At 44.0% G+C, this 27,259-nt stretch overlaps 1 protein-coding gene across 6 annotated transcripts in view; it reads left to right on the top strand.

Annotated features, from left to right (window-relative positions):
• The first annotated feature begins 19,718 nt into the window (after positions 1-19,718).
• USP7 (ubiquitin specific peptidase 7) overlaps positions 19,719-27,259 on the top strand; it is a 76,981-nt gene continuing 69,440 nt past the window's right edge. For 3 of the 6 annotated variants that reach the window (XR_009818366.1, XR_009818365.1, XM_061991798.1), the window contains exon 1: positions 19,723-20,395. Coding sequence is in view for 4 of the 6 variants with exons in the window: in XM_061991798.1 (XP_061847782.1) it covers positions 20,314-20,395 (82 nt within the window). In the remaining 2 variants the exon portion in view is untranslated. Of the gene's footprint in view, positions 20,396-27,259 lie in introns of all 6 variants that reach the window. The other 3 variants (XM_061991797.1, XM_061991799.1, XM_061991800.1) reach the window with 3 other exon arrangements.

Below are 27,259 nucleotides of genomic sequence, written 5' to 3'. Positions count from 1 at the left end.
AGAGACAGTTCCTGGTATAGTATAGATCTCTGTTTTAACAACTGATGATGTGAACCTTTATCTCTGATACCAGCTATGAAAGGAACTTCTCTGCTGTCAAGAGCTGGCTTTCCCATTTCATTGAGTCCTCCATCCTGCCGCCAAGGGAATGAGGGTCAGATTCCTCTGAATTTTCTGAGATGAATGGTTAGACCATGCTGGTTTGAACACTTGTACACCTCACTTGTAGTCTGGTTGGTAGCAAATTGTACTTGAAAAACTATTTTCATCGATACATTATTCCACTGGATCAATGTAATGTTAGTTGTGGTACAGAGCAGAAAAAGCTGAAATACAGCATTGAAACCAAGAGTGGTTCTTATCTGGAGTACTCCTCAGATACAGCTCAGCATCCAGCTCTGTCAGTGCACATTAAATTGACCTTATGTTCCTAATCCTACCTTCTCTGGAGATAATGTTCACTGAAACTGCTGTAACTTTATTTGAAGGGGTCTAATGTTGATCAAAGAACAGGACATCTTCACATCCAAAACATTAAGAGATAAATACCAATCTTGGAAACAGAGAGTATGCAGAACATGTCGTGTCCTTTTATAACAACCTGCGGCAGGGAAATAAAATTACTCATCTAATATTTCTGACTTTGGGAGGATGAAGAGAGGTTTCAAACAGGTCCTTGTGATACTTTTCTCAACAACAATTACATTATTTTAGCACATCTTTATACTATCAGGTTTTATGTATCCTTTTGTATACTAACAGCAACATTTCTACTTCAACATTCGTGACCTTTTATCTTTTCTACCACTGTACTTCAAATATCCATTTCTCCACCAGGAGCCTTCTAACACTGAGCTATATTATCACTGTCAACCAAACACCTTATTGACTATTGTATCATAGCTGCTTGTAACATGAACTGGAAGCCTCTCAGGGCAGAGACTGCACAATACTCATTTTGAGAGTGATATGGCTAAAACAGAGAAGGAGATGACAGTTGTTCTCCTTGCCATAGAGCCTTCCCATGATATGCTGCAAGGTCTTCAACCCTCCTCCACTGTTGAACTTTGCCTCTTACTTTTTCACTAGAGCACCACAGATCCTCATAGTCTCTTAATGAAGCAGGGCAGTATATATTGCTCTTCCCCCTGAAAGGTGTCTTGTGTTTTGGGATTTAGGAGTTGAAGCAAGAGGTAAGCAAGTTGTTTTCAAAGGGCATCACAGTTCAATGCTCAGCTAATGGAGTTTTAAACTAAGATGAAAAGCAAACAATGTTAAGCAAACTGGAGGTGACAATGGGAGAGGGAAACCAGCATTTTGGGACCCACTAAATATTTTTTTTAACCACTGTTAATTTATAAGCTTTGCTTTCCATTGACTTATCACTTTATTGCTCTTAGTATTAGGATGGCATGGATACTTTTGAGCATCTGTTAACCAGGGAGAATCCCTCTCTTATGTGGTTCTGCATTCCCCACATACCTCACAACAGCCATCCTGCACACTGTGATAACAACCTTCCTTCGATGTATCTCAAGACAGAAATAACAACTGAATGTTGCACAGAACCTTTGGCTACATCCAGATGCATTGCTTAGAAGTATTGAACATTTAGCATGTCAAGCACTTGCCACTTCAATACTCCGGGCTTTACACCAGCCTCTAATCCTGGATCTATGACAAGTTCCTTTTGCCTGAGCAGCATGACTCAAAGTTTGCCTTTATACTCCCCACCTTACTTGTGACTTGGAGTAATGACAGAGACCACATGGTAGAGCTTACCTTGGGAAACTTACTGCAGCTGATAACTAAGAGAAGTATATATCTTCAAAATCTGGCATGAGAATCCATGGCATGAGAATCTACGCCCACCCTTGCTGCTCTGTCTGACTTCTGTCAGCTGATCCTAATAGTAGCCTAAAATGACTCCTGCTGGGCAATGTTTACCAACATCCTCTCACTTTGATTTGCATCTTTTAAAAAGTACGAATTTGATATTAGCAGCAGAATAGAAGCCTTTTGGTTAAGGAACAAGGAAATGCATTGGAGACTCTGGTTCTCAGGTTTGGCATTTACTGGGTATCCACATTTACTTTGGTGTACCAGAGTTTCTGAGAGTGTTCCTCCCACATGAAGGATCATATGTTAAGAAATATGCCCCCAGAATCCTTTAATTAACCAAATTAAATCTGTAGAATTAGTGGCTTTCCACAAGGCATCATTTACATTTACCCAAGAGCAGAACCATGGGTGCCTGGAAGGTGGCTGTCAAGAAGGTTCTCACCTTCACTCTGGAAAGATTTTATGTAACATACAATTTCTTTTGTGTTCGTGTGTTTGCTTCTTGACTATGCCCATCAGGAAATAAGGTCAGCATCACTTCAGGAACACCTTCCACACTGTTTTTCTGTCCTCTCCTTCTTTGTGTTCACCAAAAGCAATTCTCACCTAGTCTAAACTTTGATTCAGCCCTCACATCTGGAAGGTCCATGTAGGGAGGGGCCAGCAAGACCATGTAAAAGGCAAGGAACATTCATGAAAGAGGAAAGGCTATTCTCCTTAGACTGCTCTTTTATTTTCAGTGAAGATTTGAAAATTCTCCCTGCCAGAAAGACCCAGTGCTGTTCCTGGCTGTGACACAGTGAAGTGCTTTCACATGTCTCGCAAGAATGCCAAGCTCTATTAGGTGTGCTTAAGTCCTTTTGCTGCAATGGCTTCATCTTGTGCAATGTAATCAGTGAGCTTTCCAGGTGTGTTATCAGTTTGATACCCCCAAATTCTCACTGCTCTTTCAGCCCTGTGAGCTTGATAATAATGTCCAGTGAAAAGTCTTCTAACCTGCCAAGCCTGCACTCTGGTGGGAACTTATCAGTCCTGCTGCATTTCTAGCATCAAATCCAGATTTGTCAACAAATGACTTCTTTCAGAAGTTCTGTATGCTGAAAAGCAGATTTAGTTTCATTGTCATCTCTCCTATGAAAGCAGGATGACTCTTAGTCCTGGGAAGAAGTAGGTCATATTAGGGAGACTAACAGGGTTATGACCAGTTCAGTAGGACTCTCAAAAGGCCACAGATTTCTCCCCTGCTGCAGCTGACAAGCACCATGCAGCAACATTCTCTGTGCTGAATGTCCCTGGCAAAGGAAAGACTTAAATTCCTCTTCTTTGGCTACACACCTACTTCCACTCTAAATAAAGAAAAGAACAGATAATCTCATAACAAGGTCCAGGGAGTCAGTGGAAAGACAATGCAAAATGATGCCTGTTTTACTCTTAACTCATCTGTCTATTCATTACTCCTCAACATCTCTCTCGTCAGAGTGAGAGCTGTGAGTATATGCGGGATGCGGGGCTGGGCACAGACCACAGTCACCACTCAACTTCCAGCAGTTGTCATAACAGCAGCAATTATATCCTCCCCACTGCCTCTAGAGGGTAGAGCAATCATGAGTCTCTAACAGGGCGGGCACGTTGAACTGTCATTTCAGTCTCCGAAAAGCTTTCCCATTTCCTTAGCAGCCCTGCACAAAAGTGGCCAGTCAGTGCAGCCAGCCGGCAGACCTGAGACTGATGAGACAGCAGTTCTGCAGCACTCTGTCAGGTTCATCCCGCTCCAAACATATTCATAGCAGTCTCATGGAAGTCCCAGGACTGCTTTGGCAGCAATTGTGCAGGATAAATAAAGCTCCCATTGTTGCAGATGACTCTGCTTTCAATTGCATGGGAATCCAGGACAGCAGAGACTCCTGACTGATAAACGTTAGCACATTTGTACTACTTTTCTAGTAGCACAGGGTGTGAACCGCAGCACTAAATTGCACCTTTTCAGATATATTTTTGGTAGTTGTTTTCTAACTGCTTGAAGCACCTTTTCTAAGCAGCTGAGCCTCCACTACAATGTTTAATTCTTGTGTCCCCAGCCTCACTGTACTGCCATTTGACCAGGCATGAGTTAAAATATTCTCAGCCACAGGTATGTCTGACTCTTCACACAAATATGGAGGGAGTCTTTGCCTCAGAAGTCTTTGGGGGAGGAGAGGTTTATATCATGGGAGCAGAACACAAGTCTATAATCAAGGCCTTGTGTGATTCCTGAATTGCTGAGTGGAAGAAATAGTGCTCTTTTATGATATGCTTTGATAGAAAGTCTTTTTATAGTTAAGTATGAGCTATGCAGGTTCACTTCAAGTAGCCCTGATCCCAACCTCTGAACGTAGCCCTGAAAACACTTTGGATTTCACTAGCTGTAAATGCTCCTTACACAGAATAAATTAAAAAGGCCTGATACAGCTCCTTTCATGCTACCTTAACATTACATTTATTTCTCCCTCCAGCAATTTGCCAAGCTGAAGCTACTCCCCCTGAATATACAGCATGCACAGAATAGCGATACGATACACTCTCTTCAAAGACAAAAAACAGTTCATCTTCATTTGCTTAACTACCTTCCTCTTAAAACACTTCAGAAACTGCATGTAACTTCCCTGAACCTGACATTTCCCACTAGTAGGCACCTGAATAATTAGAAGTGTTGTTGAAAGTTTTATTCCAGCAACCTGGCCCGCTGATACAGCACATGGGGTTTTGAGCCTCATCAGAGCTCAGAAGGCAGTTTATATAAATCCGCCTCAGGACGGTAACACAAGAGCAGCCCTGCTTGTTTATAATGCAGCCTTCTACAGGGTGCAAAGTCTGAGTTGGATTGTTTATAGCAGGCAATGAAAAGGCATGCCTCTGCCTTGCCCTTTGATTGCTTGTCTGATCTGAACCATTGAAAGCCGCAAAAAAAAACCGTCGCCAGCCTTTTTCTTTCCTGGATGTTTAATTCGCTGTGTTGCAGCCTGTAGAGTAGGGAAAAGGAAATTTGATGTGATAAAGTTAAGGCAGACAGTTTTTCAGAAGTTTAACTTCTCTCAAAGGGGCAAGAATGAGAATGTAGAACCATGTGTCTCTTCACAGGGACAAAATTCACCCTGGCCCTGTGCATCCCAGCCCATCAGTGCAACAGCTCAGTGCCTGTGTACTTGCAGCCAGCATACTCAGCCAAGCTGGTCTCAAAGAGGAGGCAAAAAGTGGAACTGGGACCATGAGAGAAATGTTTGTTTTCCCACTTCTCTGGATGCCAGATTTCTCAGTCTGCCTGCAATTTGAGGAGGGAGAGATCCCCAGGGCTGAAGAAGGGATGGGAATAGAGGAGACTGCTTCCTTTGCTCTCTCAGTGTGGCAACTCATTGAGAAATAAGGGAAGACAGACAAGAATCTTGTTAAAATACAGTCAATTAAGGCTAAAGACCCTACAAAAGGAAGAAATGTTGCTTATGTTTATAATGTTCTATGAGCAGCAGAAACGATGAGACCTAGTTTCTACACATGCAAATTCTCGAATGATAGAACATTTGTGCTCTTCTCGCCGCTTTTATACTTTAGGAAACATGGTGAGTTACTTGCCTGTACAGCCCTGTATTAGAGTGACATGTGGAACACTCTGGATTTGTTAATTTGGGAGCTAATCTCCTGGCTTCTTTTGTGAAAAATGAAAACATCTTGTAGGGCACAGCTTGACCCCTGCACAGACATGCCAGGGACCAACACAGAGGGCATCTCCTCACCTCTAAAAGCAGGTTGGCTTGTCTGAGCTTTGTCTCAGGTAACCATAAGTAATAGCACTTGTGTCTTCTTTGCTGTTATAAAACAGCAATCTTTTTCCTAACAGACCTCCCATGGCTCTTTTCCAGCCACACAGAGCACGTGTGGGTGGCCAGAGAAGGCAGACAGTCCTTCCCCATGCTCCTGGTTCTCCACAAGCACTGCACACGTGGGAACCCCCTGTCCTGAGGTCACCAAAATAATCTCCCCAGTGGCTGGGTCTCCACCAGCCCTAACACAACTTGTCCATTTAAAGCTCTCAGTGAACAGATAGTTTGTGAGCATGTAAAACATATTGAAAATGTGAGTGGCTTTGCAGTAAAGACGTGTGCATTCCCCCTGAGTGCATGGCACAGGCAGTCCATGTGGTTTATGTAGTTTATGGCTGTTGTAAAGCCTACATGGAAAGTCACCTGACGCTGGTGGTTTAACCCCACCATGGTTTCCAGCACATTGTTTTCCCATTTATTGTGTCATCTGAAGTCTGCAAGATGCACACTCTGTGGTGTGAATGGCCCTGAATCCTCCAGCAGGCTGAGCTGACATACATGCATTGAACTGTTCCGTGTTACGGCCATTGAGGATTTAGCTTGTCAAACATTTGGCATGTGAACCATGTCATGGTCATTTTGACATTCCAAGGATAAGCTCAAGTAATTTTTTTGGTTCCATTTCAGAGTTTTCAGTGTTGTCCTTTAACCTTAATTTTCTATTTATACTTCTGGTGACTATAATGACTGCCTTTCCTTCTCTCTCAACTTTGTTGACAGTAGTGTTGTAGCTATACAGTCCTGGTTGGTGTAAAAGAATAGTTTAAAACACATAAAGAAATACCTTTTTTTTTACTAGAGTGGGATACAAATCACAGAACTCTTCATTACCCTGCTGCCCAGTTCTCTCTGTTCTTCACTTAGCTGGCATCTCTTTCATTGTATCATCAGTGTGATAAGATAGTGATACACCTTACAGCAAATTATTTTGAAAGTGAGAGTAGGTAGTCTGCATTTGTGAATTTTTAATTCCAGATATATTGCTTTTCTGGTACAAAATTCCTCTGGGACAAAGTGAGATTGCCTACAGGTCACTTTCATTCTTTCCTGCTTCTTTCACTTAACCTATTTTTCTACTTCCTGGATTCAACTATTACAGCTATCGAGTCTTTCACAGCATGATTTAAATTTCCTAACAGGGATGTTATTGATATTTGAAGCCTCTTATTTCTTGGGAGCAGAACCACTGCAATAGCTAAATAATTTTATTCTTTATTTTCATTGTGAGGGTTAAGTAACTGTCCCAAGCAGCAGAGGCAACAGCAGGCTGCTGGCTGCAAACCACCACACAAAGCCTTTGGTGAGTAACATCTCTATTCAAGTGCCTCTTTGCATAGTAAAAGCATTTAGCAAGAAATACAGGCCATGAGAAGTTTATTTGATACAGTGAATGCCATAGGTGAGGATCTAGTAGCTGCAGGAGTTTTTTTAAGTGTCATCAAAAGTGTTTTTTGGAAAAGAATCTCTGTGTCTGCTAATGTAAAGCAAGATGACAAATCTATACGGTAAGACATGGTCTACACTATTGCTGCTCTAATAGCTGGTCTTCTGCCTTCCTCTGTTTCACTGAGATGATCCTATTTCGTATAATTTCTATGGTAATTTTTCTGTACACAAACTCTCAATTACTACAATATGCATGTAATTGGTTGTTGTGTTAGCTAATCATGTGGCCAAATAATCTCTTCATAAATAAAGCAGGAAGAAGCACACCCCATCAGTCTGGGAAAACAAACAAAACCAGGATTTTCTACATAATATTTTGTAAAAAGACTTAATTCCCTTAGTCTCAAGAACAGAGAGAGAACACTCTGGCAGCCCTGCTCCTGTTGGCTCTGGCCAGCTCCTGCTCCCTTCCGGTGCAGGTTGATGATCTGAGAAGGATCCTCCTTCCTCAGGATTACCAGATGGATCCTGGGGGTACTTGGTGGGGCATTAGGAAACACAAGATTGGATATTTCATTGATGGATCTACTTCACCTTCTGCCTTTGGGAAATGGAAAGAGGTGGATTCACAAAAACAGGGAAAGAGTGAGGAAGCTGCTCTAGGCAGGAACCATCAGAGAGCTGATGGAGTCAGAAAACAGGAATAACAAAGTGAAGAGCAATAGGCCAGGTTATTGCAATTTTGTCTTCCTCGAAGTCTCATATCCCCAGAAATAACTCCTGGACCAATATGTGTCTGTGAAACAGTAGTTTCCTTACAGGGTTTCAGATCACATTGGGTATCAGGCAGAAAACCATGAGCAGGTATGAACTGTCATACTGTAACTTGATGTACACATCACATGACTGCGTCTCTCTTCACAGCTGCACCCTGTCACAGGATCTGGGGACATGCCTGGGCTTCTCTGCTCCCAGGAGCCCCCACCTGTGCTATTTCACCCCTCCCTGACAGAATTTTTTCAAACCTTGGAAATTCCCTTCCCTTCAGGCAACTGGTAAGCCTGGGCTCCCACTCCTGTCTCCTCTCCCCACTACACTCAGCTGTCACTCTTCCTCTGCTCACCCACTGATTCCCAAAATCAATGGCTGTTCTTGTCATTGCTTAAAAGTCAACTAGAGTCCTTCCAGCTGTGGTTCCTCCACATATTCCCCTGCTCTCCCACTGCTGTGTGTATAAGATAATCACTTTGCTGCCTCCTTCACTGAGGCAGGAGAGGAATGAGGTGTCACATGAATTTCTAGATAGCCAGTCCTCAAGCTTTAGCCTGGCAGGATTCAAAACCAGCTTATCAGTATGTCCAAACTCTCCACAGCCAGCAAAATCAAACCAAGAATCCACCTGGCTCCTAGTACCTGTCATGTAGCCCAGAACCTCTCCTTCATTGCCACTACCTGATGCTTAACCAAGCTCCAGCACTCTTGAGACAGTAGATTAAAATCAGCAGTGTGAGGTTATGCTGACTTCGGCCTCCCCCCTCTCCAAGGCAGAGACATCCAGTCCTCTGGGGAATTGGGTCCTAGATTGCTACTGTTGTCAGGCCAATATACTGAAGGACAATAACTCCAGCCTGGGTTGGCCTTAATTCAGAACTGCAGCAGTCCCAGTGCTAATTCACAAGAAGTCATCCTTGCTTTTGAGGGCAGTGACACTTGGCAAGAAGATGCGAAAGGTGACTAACAGTAGTAACAGCTTCAAGTCTGCCGACCTCTGCCACACAGTATTTCTGGGACTGTGTGATATTGTTCAGGAATGTAGAAAATTAGGACATTGGACTGGGAAAAGTTTTCTGCTTCCTTGAAACTACTGCCTACCTGTTGTACTGAGAGATGATCAGTAACAAGTTGGAAGTAATCCTAATAAACAATCTATTTAAACATCCAGTTGTCTTCATGTTTAAACAATGCTCCCTCCACTATAACCTTCAGCTCTGAAGACAGAGGAAGGAATCAATTGTGTTAGATTTGCAGGACTGCAGATGTGCATGTGTAAAGTTATGTAGAGGAGCATCCCCACTGAAAAATGGAGTGTAAGCCTGAGGGTATCACGACTCATCCTCTCCCAGCTGCAGCTGGGCTGGCAAAGGCAATTATTGCCTTCCTCAAGTCCTAAGTGTCTGTATAACAGGTACTTCAGTCCATCCTATCTGATTATGCAGGATTGCTACCTTCTATTTTAAACCCTTTAAGGGACAGGCTTCCAACTTCTTCCTTGAAAGATATGTTCCTGATTTAGTAAGTAGTACCAATAAGATATTTCTCATGTACTCAGCCTAAAGTTTGTGAAAAATATGCTCTCTCCTTTCTTACCTTTACTCAAAGTCCCAGACAAACAATGGCTCTTCTTTTTCTTTATACCTGTGTACATCCAAAACATTTCATAGAATAATCCATTTCTGCATGAATATATGCATGGTTTTGCCTAGTTGTTGGTTTGTTTACTAGTTTTGGTTAAGCTTTAACATTATGAATCCCTAATGTGATCTTATACTACACTAGCAACATCCCAAACAGTATTGATTGTGAAATATCAATTCCCAAAAAAAAGTTACTGATCTGTATGTTTTGCATTTGAAGAGAACACTTAGATTGTCACTTCAGTGAAGATTCTCAGTCTTACATATTGATAACTCAGGATAAGTGCAAGCCTTTGTAACCCTGAGATGTCTGGGTTCATACAGCAGTGGCTTGGTGCTGGTGCCACACACGAACTGATGATCTCCACAGCTGGATCAACTGCTCCATGCAGCTCCCAGTTTGAGCTGATGTCAATGTTCTACCAGAGAAATAAATCAGCCAAGGAGGGCAAAAATTAAAAGAGGAGAGGAATGGGAAGAAAGTCTGACAGAGCAATACACAAGTTACAAAATCAGAATCTTATCAAAGACTCTCCAATAATAGGACAGAGGTGAAGAGTCTCTTCAGAGAAGTTAGTTCTAGTGAGTTTATTATCAATCAGGACTCCCAGGTCTCTCTCTGCAGAGCTGCTCTCCAGCAGGTCGACCCCCAGACTGTCCTGGTGCATGGGGTTGTTCCTTCCCAGATGCAGGACTCTGCACTTTTCCTTGTTGAACCTCATGAGGTTCCTCTCTGCCCAACTCTCAAGCTGGTTGAGACCCCACTGAATGGCAGCACAGCCTTCTGGGGAATCAGCTGGTCCTCCCAGTTTGCTGTCACCAGTGAACTTGCTGAGGTAACTTGCTGAGGGTCCTATTAATAAAGAAGAATCCCTCTCCTCTGCTGTGACTGAAGCATTCAGATGAGTCCATAAGCTAACCCTTGTCAGAATCCTCCACTTTGAGGGCGACAATTTATTTGGCCTATGGATAGAAAGAGGAAAAAGACATCCCATTAGCATGTAGGAGCACCAAATTAAGGCTTCTGTAGAAGATACTGCATGCTCTACTAGTAAACAAAAATTTCTTGAATTTATCAATGCACCTTGAGTGTTGGGGCAAAAAGTGTACTGAGTACCAACCACAGTAGCCTGCCAAAACTCTGAAGCAGCCTCCAGAGAAGCCAAGTGTCAAGAGAATCAAGTGTTAAAGCAGGTTCCTACCTGCAACATATCACCCCTTCAACACTGGCAAAGCAGTGATGATTTCACAAGGACTTCCTTTGCCATGTCCAATCACAAAGAAATGATGAGGGATATTACATACACATATTCATATGTTGGTGGAAATGGTAAATGATGACCATAAGAATCTTGCTTTTTGCTTAATGCAGCAAATGCAGAGATCAACGTTCAAACCAAAAAGTTATTAAAGTTTATTTTATCCTAAGGATTCCAGACCAAGAAGTGAATTCAGACTAGAAGTTATCTTTAAAAATTATAAATTCAAGGGTTTGCCATGCATACCATATCTGAAAAATGAAACTGATGAATCTCTTTCCTCCCCATGCCCTATTACCACCAGTGGCACCATGTATCAGAAGCATTTCAAATACAATATATCTCAAACTGCACAAAAGATCTGTCCCCGCCCTCAGTTTTCTCAAAAGAGTTAAATGGTTTATTCTTGCTAAAAACCAAGCTCAGACAAATGTACCCCAAGTGAAAGGCCTCAACTTCCACTACATTAGACATAGGAGGGGATGCCTAGAAAGCAAAGCGTGGTGAAATACCAACAGCTTGCATTAACTTGTGATGTTAGTACCAACTGAATGTTTAAATAAGTTTCATATTCAAACAATTAACCAGCTTGTATGAAATATAATTAATATTCATGGATAAATTTGGAGAACAACTAAAGGTAGTCAGATGCCACATTTGGCTTTGACTTCACCACTGTGGAAATGTTAATTCATGCTCTCATCTTGCCTCCCACATTCTATTGTCAGTTCTTCTAAGTTCTTTGAAAGTCCAGCTTCCTATACTCATCAGAATGTAAACTACTACTGATAGTAGGAAGAAGTGCAATTCTGTGATTCCACTAACAAACAAGTCTACCAGTTTCAGTTCCATTTCAGGATCCCAGTTAAATTAATCCTTCCTATTTTTAAGTCTTCAAATGCAATTGCCCCAGCAAGCCTTCCAGATGTTAATCTCTGTGCTCCCAGCACTGCTCTTTCTGTTACTCTAATTGGTATCTTCCTCCTCCCTGCACAATTCTGGCATTGCTGTGGTGAGAAACTCCACCTCCTCAGACCCCACATATAGAAGCAGGTTTCTAGCAATTAATTCTCAGTCTCTGCTCAAATATCTGTAGCAATCATTCCTATTTACATATGCATCTCAAAAGTACCTTAAAGACAAGGGAGGGGAAAAATCTCATTTGTTACTTATGGCTTTTATGTCAAAAGGCTGAAGACATCTTTTAATTTTGTCCTGTTTTCTTGGCTTGCCTGCACTTTGACTTCTCCAGCTTTGCTAGCTGGCAGATAGCATAGGAAAACCATGAGAGTAACAGTGAGAACAGAGCTGACATCCAAACAATTAGAGGGCACAGGTTCCTAATCTAAATACTTCTTCCTCCTACTGAACTCGAAGTCCTAATAATGCTTAGGAGACAACCTATCCCAAGAAAAATCAGCAGTCACTTCTTTATCAAAAGCCAAAGGGTTTTCACTTCAGCAGTTTCTTGCAAAAACAATGAAGCTTTATAATTCTGATGTTCTTTTCACACGAACCCCCAAACCAAACAAACATATCAAAAGGTTAAAAAATACTTTTGCTCATTTTATTGGGCATTTCTGACCTGAAATCAAAGCTCAGTGAAAGACACTGCAGTGGTTGTCAGATCTAGCTGCAGAGAGCTCCTGCAGGATCAAGGCTCTCATCTGAAAGTGACTGAGGGTCATGTCTTCTAGGACGTAGTTTTATTCACTTCAGAGCAAAAGGTGTGTCTTCTCAAGCTTATCTTTTAAAAGTTTCTGTTATTAGCTTCATTTATTTTAATTTATTCTCTCTGTAGGATCTTTTCTCTGCCCCTTAAAATAAATGGATTAATTCAGCCAATGCTGTAACACTCTCATTTGAAGTAAAAATAGCAACTGCAGATCTCAGTTGCCTTGTTTTATTTGGTCATTTTGTCACTACAGATTTTGTGAGGTTTGCATGTCAAACAGCTTACAAGAATAATCTCCAATATCGGAATCTGATCCATCTGTGCAGACTCCACTGACTTCATTGGTTCTACCTGGGCTGATCAAATTGCAGGATCAGTTCCTACATTTGTACTGAACTCTGCCAGATTGTAAATAACACATTGAAAAGAAATCAAATCTACCCTCTAATATATAACAGCCTATTCTACAATGACAGATAAAGATTCAACATAGCCATAGCGTCACTTATGCTTCTGCTGCCCTGTTTTCAGAGTTTGTTAAACTGTCAAGATAAAATGAAGACCAAGGTCTAGAAGAATCATTGGCAGAGAGAAGGCAATCATTAATGTGGATTCTTGAGAGATGGAAAAGATTTGTGGAGGCAGGTTTTTCTCCTGAGGAAGAAGGCAGAGGGAGGAGACGCGGCAATTGCAAAGGATAGATGGCACTGTAGGTCTCAGGCTGATGCCTGGGCTGGCCTCAGCTTCATGGTACCCAAAAGCTAAGCATCCAGGTGGCAATTTGACATGTGAACAGGCAAAGGAAGTGTCTCAGAGAAGGGAAATATCTCAAATGTTGAAATATTCAGATTTTTCATGTTGTATTGTATATTTATATTCACTTGAAAATAACAGTTGTCATAACAATTTGTTTGCTTAACTAACACCTGGCAGACCCATTCAACAACAGGAAACACTATGTAGCACAGGCAGTACCTGCCCCTCTCTGCAAGCCTTTCCTGCAACCAGACAAGCAGAGAACTACATTTGTGGATAAGTAAGTACCTCCTCTAGTTAGCAAGACCCAACTTAAATGTGTGTTGTGTTCTTCTGGATCAGCCACCTGGGGCTTTGCAGAGGAAGGGTCACAGAGGAGGCCTGTGGCAAAGCCAAGAACTGAAGTCCCACCTTCTAAATCTCAGCCTGTTACCTTCACTGGAATGTTTCTGTTCTTTCTGTCTTCAAGACTCCTCTTGTGCAAAGGGCACAGAAATTCTTTGATATCCTCTATAGCTGGATATCATTACAGGTGGTACCTGCTTTTGATGTCAAAAGTCAAGAGACTTAACAGAAAATTCACAGATGGGTGATCAATTGCAATGCCATGCCTGAAGAATTCACCTAGTTTTCATCCCACTACTCTGTGCCACCTTTCCATGGATGTGCCATACAAGGATGGTCAGAACATAAAAAACATCTTTTTTTTTTTTCCTAAAAGAGACTACATAACTCAATTCTTTAATAGATACACAGCTCACATTCTGGTGCTGACAGTGAGTTGACTGCTGTATGACCTGAGGTGCATGAACAAGTCACTTCATCTTTTGCTGCCCATTTGTAAATACGGTGATCTTAAACCTCAATTCCCTCACAGAGGAGGAGGTGTACAAATTATTCACAGTACAAGCATCTGAGAACCTCTGCAGGTTGAAGCACTTTGGCAGGAAGTTGCATGCTGCAGGGGAAGCATCAGTTTTTTACTGGCAGTCTCTTTCTTCCACTAACAATACATTTCTTTTAAAAAGGGCTGTTGCAAGTGTACCTAAGCTCACAGATACTTTTCAGCTTCACCTTCTGCCTTCTACTCAGAGTGAGACACCACTTTTACAGCCACTCTTAGTTGATTAATTAAAGTTGTACAGAAAAGGATGGAACAATAAAGTACTTCACCATTCCTTTTTTTTACTTTGAATGTATATCACTGTAACACTTGACTTCATAGTTTACTGTGTCCAACAACATTTGACGAAAAAATGCATCCTTGGACTCTTCAAGGATGGTAAACAGAGTCTGAGTCACCACTTAGCAGCTTAGATCTAAACATACAACTTTTTAGCAAAACAGACTTGGTTTTATTGTGAAAATTAAGCTTCATAAATTCTCCTTTTTTTAACAGCTAGGAAATCAGATGTCTTCTCTGTGAAAGTCATATGAAAGATGTGGCTTTGGAAAACCACTCAAAAAAATACTTTAAATCATGTAAAGCTTTGAGCTATGAGATGCATTCAGTTGTAATAGATTTACCACCTTTTATTATTAAGAAATAATTATTTATATTTCCCCTTAAAAGATAATGTTTGTTCAATTAAAGAGAAATCACCAAAAATCTCTGAATTTAACATCCCTGAAGATTTCATATATATCTATTTTATCTTAGTTTACTGAAGAGACAGAGCTTAGGTTATTGCACTGTCTGTCACTCTCAACAAAAAAAATGATAAAGAGGTAGAAGACTAAACTTATAAATACCTTCAAACTTTGTGGAAACTGATGGCTCCTTAAAGAACCACGGAATCATTTCAGTTGGGACAGACTTCCAGAGGCCATTGAGTCCAGACCCTGCTCAGAGAAAGATGGGTTATTTGGAGCTATTTGTGGAAAGAAAAGCCATGACAGTATGGGGTAACTGCAGGATGATGAGGGTTAGAAAACATGGAAAATATATTTACAGGATGTGAAACTGCATCTATCCCACTACTTGTACAACAAGTTCTTACAGCTAAATACACCCATTGCAGTCAAATTATCTGAGTTTTCAATCTAATTTTGTGCCCTTAACAACTTTTTCTGCTTTTTGCCTCTTGCCTTCCTGTGTCATGCTGTGAGAGGCTTGTGATTATTTTCTGCCCCACACTCAGCTTAGAGATGTTCACAAGAGCCACTGGTCGCCTGGTTTAACTGGAAGGTCTCTGGTTTGTGGTTGCATTAATCTAGAGCGCCTGGAACAATAGATTTGATTCTTTGGCTCCCTAAATACAGTCTCCTGGGATCTATCTTTCACTCTTTAGGCACAAATCAAGGCAGGCAGCACTAGCAATGGGTCCTTCTGATGAAAGACCATGAACAAGGAAACAGAGAGCTTCTAGCAACAATGAGACTATTTTAACTGCTTTTATCACTGTAGTACCAAATGTCTCTGATTATGGATATGAGATGGAGGATAAAAACTGTGAGAGACCAGAAAAGGCTGCCTGAGTGGGGAAGGCAGCCTGGTATAACTGTGGGTATGGTCCCACGAGTGCAAAAGAGTGTCTTGAGGAAGCACACTGCTGGCATAGAGGGACGTTTGCACTAATGTATATTCATGCAGAAACACAGCACAGTAAGCTGCACAAGCAGCAACCCCAGTTTTGCTGGTTTAGTGCATCTATATTAAGGGTGTGTACTGGTGTAATTGCCCTTCTGTCATTAAACAGCTATACATTTTCTTAATTATAGACACAGCCACCTGCATGCATTATGGTGGTGGTGCTGGAAGTATAGACTGGCCAGGAGAGGACATCTCTGAAACTGAAGGTGGAGTAGCAAATGGAGCCAAGTGGGAAGCAAGATTTCCCAAAGTAGCTGAGGAGCAGTGAGGAAACAAGCAGACTGGCAGAAGCAGCCCCTGGTCTAAGCTGATTTTGCCATGGGGCAGAGGATGGGTTGAGCATCCTCCTCCTTTCTTTTGGCCCAGTTTTCTGTTGCTCCCTCCTGCAGTTTTCACTGGGATGGCCATCAGGCCTTGCTGAAGATGGAGGTATCCCAGTGTGGGGCAGCAGCAGGGTAGGCTGAGCCTCCTCACTTCCAACATGGTCAGGATCTCTCACCTGGAGGGTAGAAACAAAGCAGCAACACAGGGCTCACTCTGGTTCCTAAAGGCTCAGCCTGGCACACAGGCAGACAACAACAGCTTGAGAGTGTTTTAAAAATAAACAGCCTGGGCTGGATTTATTTTTAAATTTCAGGGAGGCTCAGGAGCAGGTCAGCCTATTTCTTCAATGGCATTTTAAAGATGATAGCACCTCTTTAACTTCATCTCTCATTACGATGACTAACGTGGAGAGAATGCTGGGAGGCTGCAGCCAGTCTGAGGGCCCTATTGACCCTGAGAACACACAGTAAGGGATCTCCTTTGCTTACTAATCTACAACCAAGACCAAGAGGATGAAATCCTTTGCTCAGGTGCAACTTCATCAGATTCCCCAGTGCTTTGTGTGGGCACAAGGGCCATTAGGGATTGGATTAGTTGACAGGATAGAGGCCTAATTTTAGACAAGACTCAGCAAGTGGGTGCAGGAAATGAAAGGAAGTAGTGGAAAAGGAAGGACAAGAATAAAAGTGATAGGAATGGATACACAGACTGTATTCATCGTGTTCCTGCTCATGATCTTTTTTCTCCTTTTTTTCAATATCAGTAACTCTTGCCAGGGATTTGTCCAACTCTTCTGCACAAGGAATTTGCCATCAGGACTACAGTAGGCAGGAACAACTTGCAGAGGGATGTGGCTGTCAAGGATGGGTTGTGCAATGCAGAAACAGATTTATCAAGAAAATAGAAGGTATTTATGGAACAGCTGGATAAATCAGTGATTTGATATCAGTGCTAGAGTAGAGGCTGGGTGAAATGCCAGCAGCAATGATATGGCCAGGTGGTTAGGTAAAAGGTACCTGTCCTTTTTGTGTCTTGTACTGGAGAAAGGCAAATAGTAGAGTGTCAAGAGGGTGCAGCAATGGGAAAGAGATATACAGCAGAAACAGTTTTCATGTAGTTGGGATAAAATGTTAGCATATGTTCATTGAGAACCGAGCTTCACCTCAGCAGTTAATAAGACTTCTATTTCCTGACTAGAAACAACCAAACCGCAGTGTTACACTCACTGGCTGATGGTAGAAAATGCCTACTATTTAATTATTTCCAAAATGCATTTATTATTTCATACACATATTTAAAATCTATTCTCTCTTAACTATAAGCACCTGAATAAATTTTCAATAGCTTTTATGTTTTTTTTACTTACAGTTATTCACACAATACAACTGATAGATGTTCACAGTCTTTTCAAAACAAGATGAGGTGCTTTATTCTGTGTTGTAGCTGGACTCTGAAAAGATAAAGTTAGGAATACAAGATCAAGTGCTTGATTGGGATATGCTGCCTTCACAAGCTACATCGTTATTGGGGCCAGTTACTGACAGGCAAATTCCTGCCTCTCTTTTCCATACCACTCCTTCCTCTTATAGAGATGCATTTTGTACAACTTCAGCTCCACAACAACAGGAGAGTTCAACAGTTTTAGATAATTATCTACTACAAATGAACAGGAGCTGAGAGAAATTTGGGGTTTAATATAAAGGAGGTTTTTTAATGCTTATGACAGCATCAGCTTATGGTTAACTTTTGGGACTCAAGTCTTTGCAGTAGTGAAATTGTTTTCCTCTGCTGTTCCTCGCCCACAAACCCAGTACCCATGGCTGAAGAATAAGGTAACAACCGGTAGTCACCTTCTTGTTGTGACATACTGGTTCATCCTGTGTTGGAGATCACTTGTGGAAGGAGGACGAGGGATGAGTTTAAACCTGTGTATGATTTAGGATGCTGGAATGGAAGTCATTAGGAATGAGTAATTGTTCAGGGAGGTAATTATAGGGAAAGACTGGCAGTAGGAAATTCAACGTTTAGGATGGTAAGGAGCTAAACATACATGTATCAGTCTCTGAACCTCTGTCCTAGTCTGCCTCTTTTCCTGAGATACTGTAAACCCAGATTCAGCCGATTTGTCATGTGTTTGCCTGGGTCAATTGCAACAATTTCCAGGTTTGTAACTAATTTTTCTTTAAATAGCTTTTTGAAAATTGAGAGGAACAACAGTGAAAGTCAGAATGCACTATTTTGGATGGCAACTATCAAACTAACTGTTTTAAAAACCCAGTCTTCCCCCTATCCTCAACTTCCCCTATTTTTCTTCTTTCTAGCCCTGGAGTTTTACTATTTAAGGCATTGCTTCAAACTTGGAATTGACTTTCCTCTCCTGTTTCCCCTCCTCACAGACTCCTATGTTGCTAAGAAGGGGCTAGATGGAGCCCAGACAGGCTGGACTTGTCTCCCAGATTGGTTTTGATCTGCTCATTTTATAAAATACAAACATAAACTTTTAGTTCACTTACACATTTGCAGCCAGACCAGCACTGTCTGCTTGAGTACATTTCCAGTCCTTTCAGGAGGCTGAGTTTTGCATATCTTGAGCTCTTTCCTTCAGAGGCTATCCTGCTGCCTGATTCCAAAGACCATGACTCTTTCATGCATTTGTCTATAGCATTCCAATTAGTCTTTCATCCATAAAAGTTAAGCTGTTTCCTTTGTTGCTAGTTGCTATAACCCCAAACTGTGCCATCCAGCTGTTACTTATTCACCTGTACCCCTTCCCTCTCTTTCCACCCCTGGGTAACAGAGAGGTGTCTTCTCTGGGAGGGCCTACGTCCTCCATACACGGCTCATGAAAATACTGACATCCAGGCAAGGCACAGCCTTGTTTACAGCAAGTTTGTCTCTCCTCTCTTTCCACAAGTGACACAGAGACATCCTAGCCCATGCTCTACAAGTGTGGCAAGACATGAGGTATCACTGTGCGTTACCAGAGGAGAGGGTGAGCCCTAAGCAGAGTCCACCTCAGGCACGGCCAGTGCAACTGCCCACGGCCGGAGTGCTGGGCGAGGCCTGCCAGGCCTCGAGCCCACCAAGAGGCCCGCACCAGGTGGGCGCGGGCGCATGGGATGAGCTGTTTCTGCGGCGGGCATGGCATGGCAGCGTCCGGGGTCCGGAGTGAGCTCAGCGAGCCCCCCGAGCCGCCGCGGCCCCTGAGGTGCCCGTGGCCGCCCCGCAGCCCCTCGGCCGCGAGGGGGCGCGCTGAGGCGGCGGGGCGCAGCGCTCCCGGGCTCCCGCAAGGCGCGGCCCTGGGCCTCTCTCAGGCGAGGCCGCGGCTGGAGCCTCCGCGCTGGGCCGACGGGAGCAGCGGGTCTCCGCCGTGGCGGCCGGGAAAGCCTCGGTGCCTCGGCTGGCGGCGAGCGACGACCGCGCGGGCTCCGCCGACGGCGGCCTGCGGGGAGGCCGCGGCGGCGCCCGGGCCCGGCCCATATGGCCCCGCCCCTCCGGCCTCCTGTGGCGGCGGCGGCGGCTGCTGTTCCCGGGGCGGCCGCGGCGCTGCCTCCCCCTCCCCGGCTCGCTGGGCTGCCCCTCATGCGGATGTGACATTTCACGGCGTTTACCGCAGCCGCCATTTTGAGACAGAGAGCGCTGGCGGCGGCGGAGCGGCAGCAGCGCGCCGGGGCACAGGCAACGGGGGCGGCCCGCGGGCCGGGAGCAGCGAGCCGGGCGTCGGCCAGCGGCTGTGCCGGGGCGCTGGGGGGGGCGGGAGGGCAGAGGAGGGGCCCCGCGGCGCCTCCCCGACTTCGCAGCGCCGGGGACACCTCGCCGGGGGAGGGGGAAGCGCCGGGCGCCGCCGCCGGGCCCTGACTCCTGATCTCCCGTCCCCCCCTCCCCTCCTCTCGGTCCCCTCCCCTCCGGCCCCCGGGGAAGCCGCCACCCCCGGCCGGTCCCTCCTCTCCACCCCCTTTTCCCCCGACCGGGTGCCGCCGCCGAGATTGGGCGAATAGCGAGCAAATACGTGCGCGTCTCGCTGCCTCCGCCGGCTGCCCGCTCCCTGCCCGCCGGAGCCCAGCCGCAGCCCCCCGAGGCTGGTGCCCAGTCCCGGCCGCTGCCAAGGCCCCGCCGCTCCTCCGCCCCTTCCCCTGCCGACACAGGCCTGCAACCCCCAGCGGGAAAGGCCCAGGCCGCCGCCGAGCCCGTGCCCGAACCCCAGCCCGACATGAACCACCATCAGCAGCAGCAGCAGCACCAAAAGCCCGGGGAGCAGCAGCTGAGCGAGCCCGAGGACATGGAGATGGAAGGTAAAGCTAGGGCCGGGCAGGGCCCCTCGCCCTTAACTCTGAGGAGAGTTTCGCCCCTCGCCCCTCTGCTTTGCCGCCGGCTCCCGGGGCTCCCCGGCCGCCGCGGCCCCCTCGGGGAGCTCCCGTCCTCCCTGCGCGGTAAACACGCGCCCGGCCCTCTCCTCCGCTGCGAGCTAGGGCGGCCGTGGCTCGCCGACCTGTGCTCGGCCGCGGGCATCCCCGGTATCCCCTCCCAGGGCGTGGGGAGCTCTGGCCGGAGGTGCTTCGGCGGGCGCGGGAGGACCGCGGGGGAAGTTGCGGCGGCGGGGAAAGGTGCGGGGCCGGGGGAGGCGGCCCGGGGTGGGGGGGTTCTGCAGGAATTTGCATCGCGGGAGGGGGAGGGTGCGGGGGAAGCGCTGCTACAAAAGGAGACCCGTTTCCCCCGGAGCGTGCGGCCCGTGAGCCCGGACCTTCGGCCCGGCCGGGACCTGGAGCCTCCCGTCGGGAGGTGAGCCGCGGGAGGACAGCGGGGACGCGCAGCCGCGCCCCGAGCGGGGCCCGGCCGGCCTGCGCGGGGGGCCCGGGGTTCGGCTGAAAGTACTTGTGATTTCGGGGTAGGGTTTTGCCTTCCGTTCCTTGGGGCAGGGGACGCGGCTGTTCCGGGGGCTGCCCGGCCCCCAGGGCTGCTGGGCGGCCAGCAGGGCCTAGCCCGGCCCGGGCCGCCGCCGGGTGCCCCGCTGCCGGGGCGGGCGGTGGGCTTCAGCCCTGCCCTGCCCAGCCCGGGGCCGTGCGGGGCGGCGCGGCGGCTCGGCCCGGCCGCTCATTGTATGCAGCCAGCCACGCTGCTCGCCATTTTTAATTAACCCTCCTCTGAGGGTTATTTACAGAAACCGCTGCCGGCCGGGCCTAGCGCGGGGTCGACGGGCAGCGTTGGCCATGTGTAACGCCTGCAACAGCCCTCGGCCCGGATCCTGCACCGTCATGCAGTTGCGCTGGTTTCATAAAGGAGGCACTACATTTTCAGGCTTGTTCCCTACACCCGTCCGGTGTACTCTAGTGGTGCCTTTAGCGTGGTGGGTTGGTTTTTTTGGTGGGGTGGGTTTTTTTTCCATCGTGTTATTATTTTTACACACTCTCCTCCTTTGAACAGCACTTTCCGTCAGAATTCAACGATGTAAAATTATTTTGGGCAAATGTATGGCAGGGTTCTGTTCCTTAAGGAAGGGCAGCCACGGTATGCTGCTCGTGCCGGTAGTATTTGACTTGGAGGTCAAAACCAGCAACTACCTAAATATCGTTTAGAATGCTTGGCTGTGAAGATGCCAATTGTATTACAGCCGTTTTAATCAGCAGTGACATAAATACTCACCAACACAAGATATTTTGCTTGAAAACATGACAATCAACTTCGCAAATGTGTCTTTCTGCTAAATAACAGCCATTGAAATCAGGAGGTGCAAAGGTGTTTTAGTGGAAGTTTGTCACAGTGACTGTGAGATTGCATTTAACGATAGAAGGTCATTACATAAAGCTTTGCTGGTTTAAACATAAACCCCTGTTTCTCAAAATAATAGCTAAAACTTAATTACTGTTGGAACAACTGTTTTTTGTTTTGTTTTAGAAAAGATCTCCAAACTGGGGTTTATATACTATGTGGCAAATACGTAAAAGGAGGTGGTTTGAAATATACCTCATATTTAAATGCATGCAAATACTAACATCTTGTGGGTTATATTTTCCAGCAGATTGTTTGGTAGCCTTTAGCAATCTGCTTTTTCTCAATATTCTTTTCAAGTCCTTTAGACTGTTGTTTTTTCGGCTTGATGCTTTACCATGCTAGGCACACTGTGAAGTGCTGAACATTTTAACGCAGTTTATAGGTGTCCTGAAGTTGTCTGGATTGCATACGTTCTGTCAGTGAGATACAGAAGTCCAAAATACAGGTCTAAATGCCTTTGGTGGTTGTGGAAGTTGTATGCTGATGACCACCTCTATTGGAGGGGGGAGGAAAGAGTCTCTGCATGTGTCAACATAGTGACACTGAGATTATAGCGTTATCTCAGAAATCTATTTGAAGTCTGTTAGGCCATACACAGCTGATTCCGGGTGACATTACAAACTTGCTAATATGAGAGAGTTTACAGAACTGACCATTTATGCAAAATCAAACACCAGAAAGTTTAGCCTTTGGAGTTTTTTTTCTCCACAATATTTGATTTTTTTTTTTCTCGAGAAATGTGTTAAGTTTACAAGATTGTAGAGATCAGATTCTTGCTTTTAGTACAAGTTGATGTCATGGGTATGTATTAATTTTGTGTGTAAAACAACGTTCATCATCTTAATGTATGGGTGTTTGTGCTTTCTTGAGGGAGATGCTTTCAAGCAGTGAGGAAAATACTTAATAACATGTAGTTAGCCTAATTTTAACATGCACAGAACAGTGTCAGATGCCATTCTTCAGTGAGTGATCACGTTAGATTTAGGAGGTATGTGAAGAATGTGTGGTGGAAAATTGCACATCTTGATTCGGAATTATGTGAGGGTTTGCTTGTTCTCTGTACAGCTATACTAGGTGAACAGTTTTTGAGAAGTGAAATAACCATTTCAGATATAGTAATAAAAGCGTGGAATTAAACTCTGTAGGATTAAATCAGATGTATATTTTGAGTGTGTGCTCTCATGTCCCTGTTTTTCTCCCTTCCCTTTCCCTTATGACTAATATATTCTTCCTTGATGACCTTACAGACACTGTGTAAATGAAAGTAGCACTACACAGGGCTGTCTGGCTTCAAGAGACAAGAACACAATCCCTTTAGAAAGAAAAGTTCTCTGCTTCATGAAGGAAAGAAGCAATGACAGCCTTGATAAGGGGCATGTACTCACTCTGTGGGACCAGGCGTGATGCAGACTCACCTACTTGCAATACTTGGCTGCAATGCTTGTAAGCTGCAGTCAATGCTGCAGACTTACAAGTCACCTCTCTGTGTAATTTAGTCTTCTTTTACCCGTGGATGTTGTTTGTAATCAGCTTTGGCCTTACTGAGGCTTGACAGGAGTGACATGTAGACAGAGAACCTTTAAATTTGAGAACTATCAGAAAGGGTTGTGTCCCCTTAGCTAAAGGCAGCTGCTTCCCCAGCTGAGGGTGCAGTTGGACAAACACAGTGTTCACTGCCACTCATTTTCGTCTTGTGTGCCACTCCGGTAGTTGGGCTGATGCACTTCCTTGTGACTATGAAGTGCTGAAAATGAAAAACAAAGAATGGAGTTTTAAAATGTCATTTAGATTTTTGATTTGGTTCATCCTGCAGCCCCATTTAGTGTTGTATAAATGTGCTGAGGAATTGACGTTGGCATGGGAAGGAACAAGAACTGCTTGAGGTGGCATGGTTGCTGCAGTTATCTGGCCAGATTCTGTCACTAGTCATGGATGCATCTAACCCTCATCCATTGCCGCTTAAAAGCATGTGATTCTGGCTGCTGTGGCTGCCTTTGGGCCAAAACAGTGGAAGTGTGCAGATGAGTCATTGGTGCCTGAGTTTTAGATAAATTTAACAGTTTGGGGTGTTGATTAGTAAATTATCCTGTAGAAATACTGAAGAGTTTATTTGCATGATAAATAACTTAGTGGAAAGAATAAGTAATAGTTTTGTAGGTTCATCTCTGCCCATCATTAGGTATGAACACACATTTCATGCTGTGGAAGTTTTGTTTCCCCAGTAGCCAGCACAAGCTTTTCAAGACAGTGTCACAGTTTCTGAGCATTTAGTGATTGGTAGTTGGTGTTGTACACTCATGTTCTCCCTCTGTCAGTTCTGCAGCCTCTCAGGCTTTTAAGTTTTTCCCTAGTTGGGGCAATTAAAGGTCGAGATTTGAATTCCATGTGCAATGTCACAAAATACTTAGAAAGAACAAGAAAAATAAGATTTGACTTGTCTGTCTGTATGTGAACAGCTTAAAATTGCACTTTTCTACAGTTTCCGTACAATTGAAAGTTTGTGTTGCTCGTTTTTCATCACTGTTTTGGTTGCTACTGGCAGAATTTACTAGTTTTCTGACCCATTGTATGATACTGGTCTCTAGTACATAACTATTTTTTTTCCTGTCTTCTGAAAGCTTAATTCCCTCTCATATTTTGTCCTCATTAGTATTCTCAATTCCTGGCAATTTAATATCATTTGCATACATAATACCATGTTGATTTCTTTTTTTGCCTGCTTCCATGCCTTTTTTTGTGAAGGCCTGTATCTTTCTCTTTCCCTGAGCTCCTTCACTGTCTTTTATCTTGCTTCTAGCCAAGTGGTGTTAAAGTGAGACTGTATATTTGTGAGGAGAATATGCAGACTAAATTAATCATACAACTGTAGGTATCTGCTTGTTTCTGCTCTTCCTGCCCCTTGCACTCTCCAGCCTTGGACATTTTTTCCATGAAAGAGACAATCCTTAAGTGAGGAGAGATAAAAGCCCTGATGCAGCAGGCAACAGGCAAAATTAACTCAGAGGTTACACCTAGAGTGAAGATCCAGGCCTGGCTTCTTATTCCCAGTGATCATAATGCTTAGTACCTCTGGAAACAACATGCTTGGTCTTGAGAAGAGGTGTGTGTTGCATCGTTCTCAGATGGCTGCTTCATGCCAACCAAGAAAGCAGCCTCAGTGACTTTTGAAGAGTACTAACTCTGTCTAGAATTTCTTCTGTGCATTCATAGAATCATAGAATGGTAGGGGTTGGAAGGGACCTTGAGAGATCATCTAGTCCAACCCCCCTGTAGAAGCAGGTTCACCTAGATCAGGTCACATAGGAACATGTCCAGGCAGGTCTTGAAGACCTCCAAGGAAGGAGCCTCCACAACCCCTCTGGGCAGCCTGTGCCAGGGCTCCCTTAACCTCACGGTGAAATAGTTTTTTCTTAAATATAAGTGGAACTTTTTATGTTCCAGTTTCATCCCATTACTCCTTGTCCATTCCTCATGAACAGGGTACTCTGTAGGTCATCAGATGTAGTAAGCTTTCTGTGAAGGACAAGTGGAAATAGTGGAGTATTGGAAAATGTGTGTGAAATTCAGAGGAAAGTATAGATGGCATGCTATTCAGGATGAACTGTATCTGTCTGTATTGCACTCCAGTTGTCTCATGGTACTATTGGCTGAATTCAGAAAAGAAGTAAGCTCCCTGTCATTACTAAGTAGCCATACAAAGTAAAATAGCAAGTTGTGCGTAAAAGTACCCTAAGCCCAAACTTTAAAAAAGATAGTTGTTTGAGACTAACTGAATCAGTTTCATTGCTGCAGAATAATTTATCACAAGAAAATCTAAACAATGTATCCAGCCTGTAGCAGTTGAACCAGTTTAGCCAGTACATCTTGCATGACATCATTCAATATTTGGGGTAAGGGTGAAAATGAACTGGTTTACAGCTTGTGAAGCACCCAATTTTTCTTGAATGATAGTAAATTTAAAATAGGGCATAAATGTTTGCTGTAGTTTGTGCTTTGAGGTGTCTCAGATCAATTGCTTTAATTTAATTTTGTATCTTGTGGCTGTAGAATGTTGATTATGAAGGAGTAAAATACTGGGTAGCTTGAAATACATGGCATCAGTAATCCATAGCAAATGTACTTTTTTCCCCTCAAATACATATGTATATTAATATATATATATAAAATCTGCTTTGGGCTAGTTTAACATTACCAGCAACAGCGTTAACAGTTATTATAAAGTATCTTGGCAAGTAGAATGGGGGCTCAAGACAGACTGTTTCATTTGTCAAGTTATGAAATATGCAGTATTGTTTTCTGAGACTTTTTTTAACTGGTCACTTAAGAGAATGATTTTAGCATTTTAATTTGATACAATAGCAAAACTAGTAAAAGCACACCTAATCAGTGGCAGTGGCTGTAACACAATGTATCTCTGCATATTGTTGTAGGCTTAGACTGAGCACATTTGAATATTTCTGCTAAACCAATTATTTTTTTTTTCAAGCTTGGCTTACTGATTGTTGTCAAACAAGCTCTGTAGGTTTAGAAACACTGAATGGAGTTTGCCAGCAAAATGAAGAATGGTCAGCTTGGAAATAATGTTTTATTCTGACTTGGATTTGCCTAGTTTCCCTAGAAGTCTGTGATTTTGTCATCTAGAAATAATTCAGCTTCTGGAAATGTACTGTACTGAGGATTTTCAATTTGAGGAAACAGTCATTTACCATAGTGCCTAGGAATCTTTGGGTTTCTCTTCAAAATATAAAAACACATTTGAAGACTATTTTATATTGGACTTTATATGCATCTAGAACAACACAACTTCATTGTTCAGTGTAAAAGCATGTGTGTATTTATTAAGCAAAATCTCTTTAAAAGTATGGAGAGTGAAACTAACTGGTAAAATTGGATAAAACTAAAATACTGTATAGCATGTGTTAGTTTGTGTTTTTAATTGCTCTGTGGTAGCTGTTTTAATACCAACATAAGTAATTCCTGACCCATTTGGCAGTGAAGATTTGAACAAAACCATCATTCTTTGTAGCATGGAACATCTTAGAAGAACCAAATGTTCAGTGTCTGCAAACCTGTAGTTCTCCCTGATTGCAGCTGTAGAGCGAGCTCCAGAGTGATGCCAGTCAGAGGAGATGTGCCAGGAGCATCCTGTTGAAACTGGGGAAGAGAAAACACTAGTACCTCAGCTAATCCGCGTGTGTACACTGCTATGTGGAGATAGACAGTCTTCCAGCTATGCTGAACATCTTGGTTTTCTGCATCAAAACCAGCAGCTGGACTTGCACTACAAAGCATAAAGCAGGCCAGAGGAAGACAATGTGGATGGCAAACTGGAATATCCTATTAGAAGAAAGTTTAAATAGTTTGTGGAGGATTTCTTTGGGTTTCAT

The sequence above is a fragment of the Colius striatus genome, chromosome 3, assembly GCF_028858725.1.
Source record: "Colius striatus isolate bColStr4 chromosome 3, bColStr4.1.hap1, whole genome shotgun sequence".
NCBI classification, from domain to species: Eukaryota; Metazoa; Chordata; class Aves; order Coliiformes; family Coliidae; genus Colius; species Colius striatus.
This window is presented reverse-complemented; position numbering and strand designations above follow the sequence as displayed.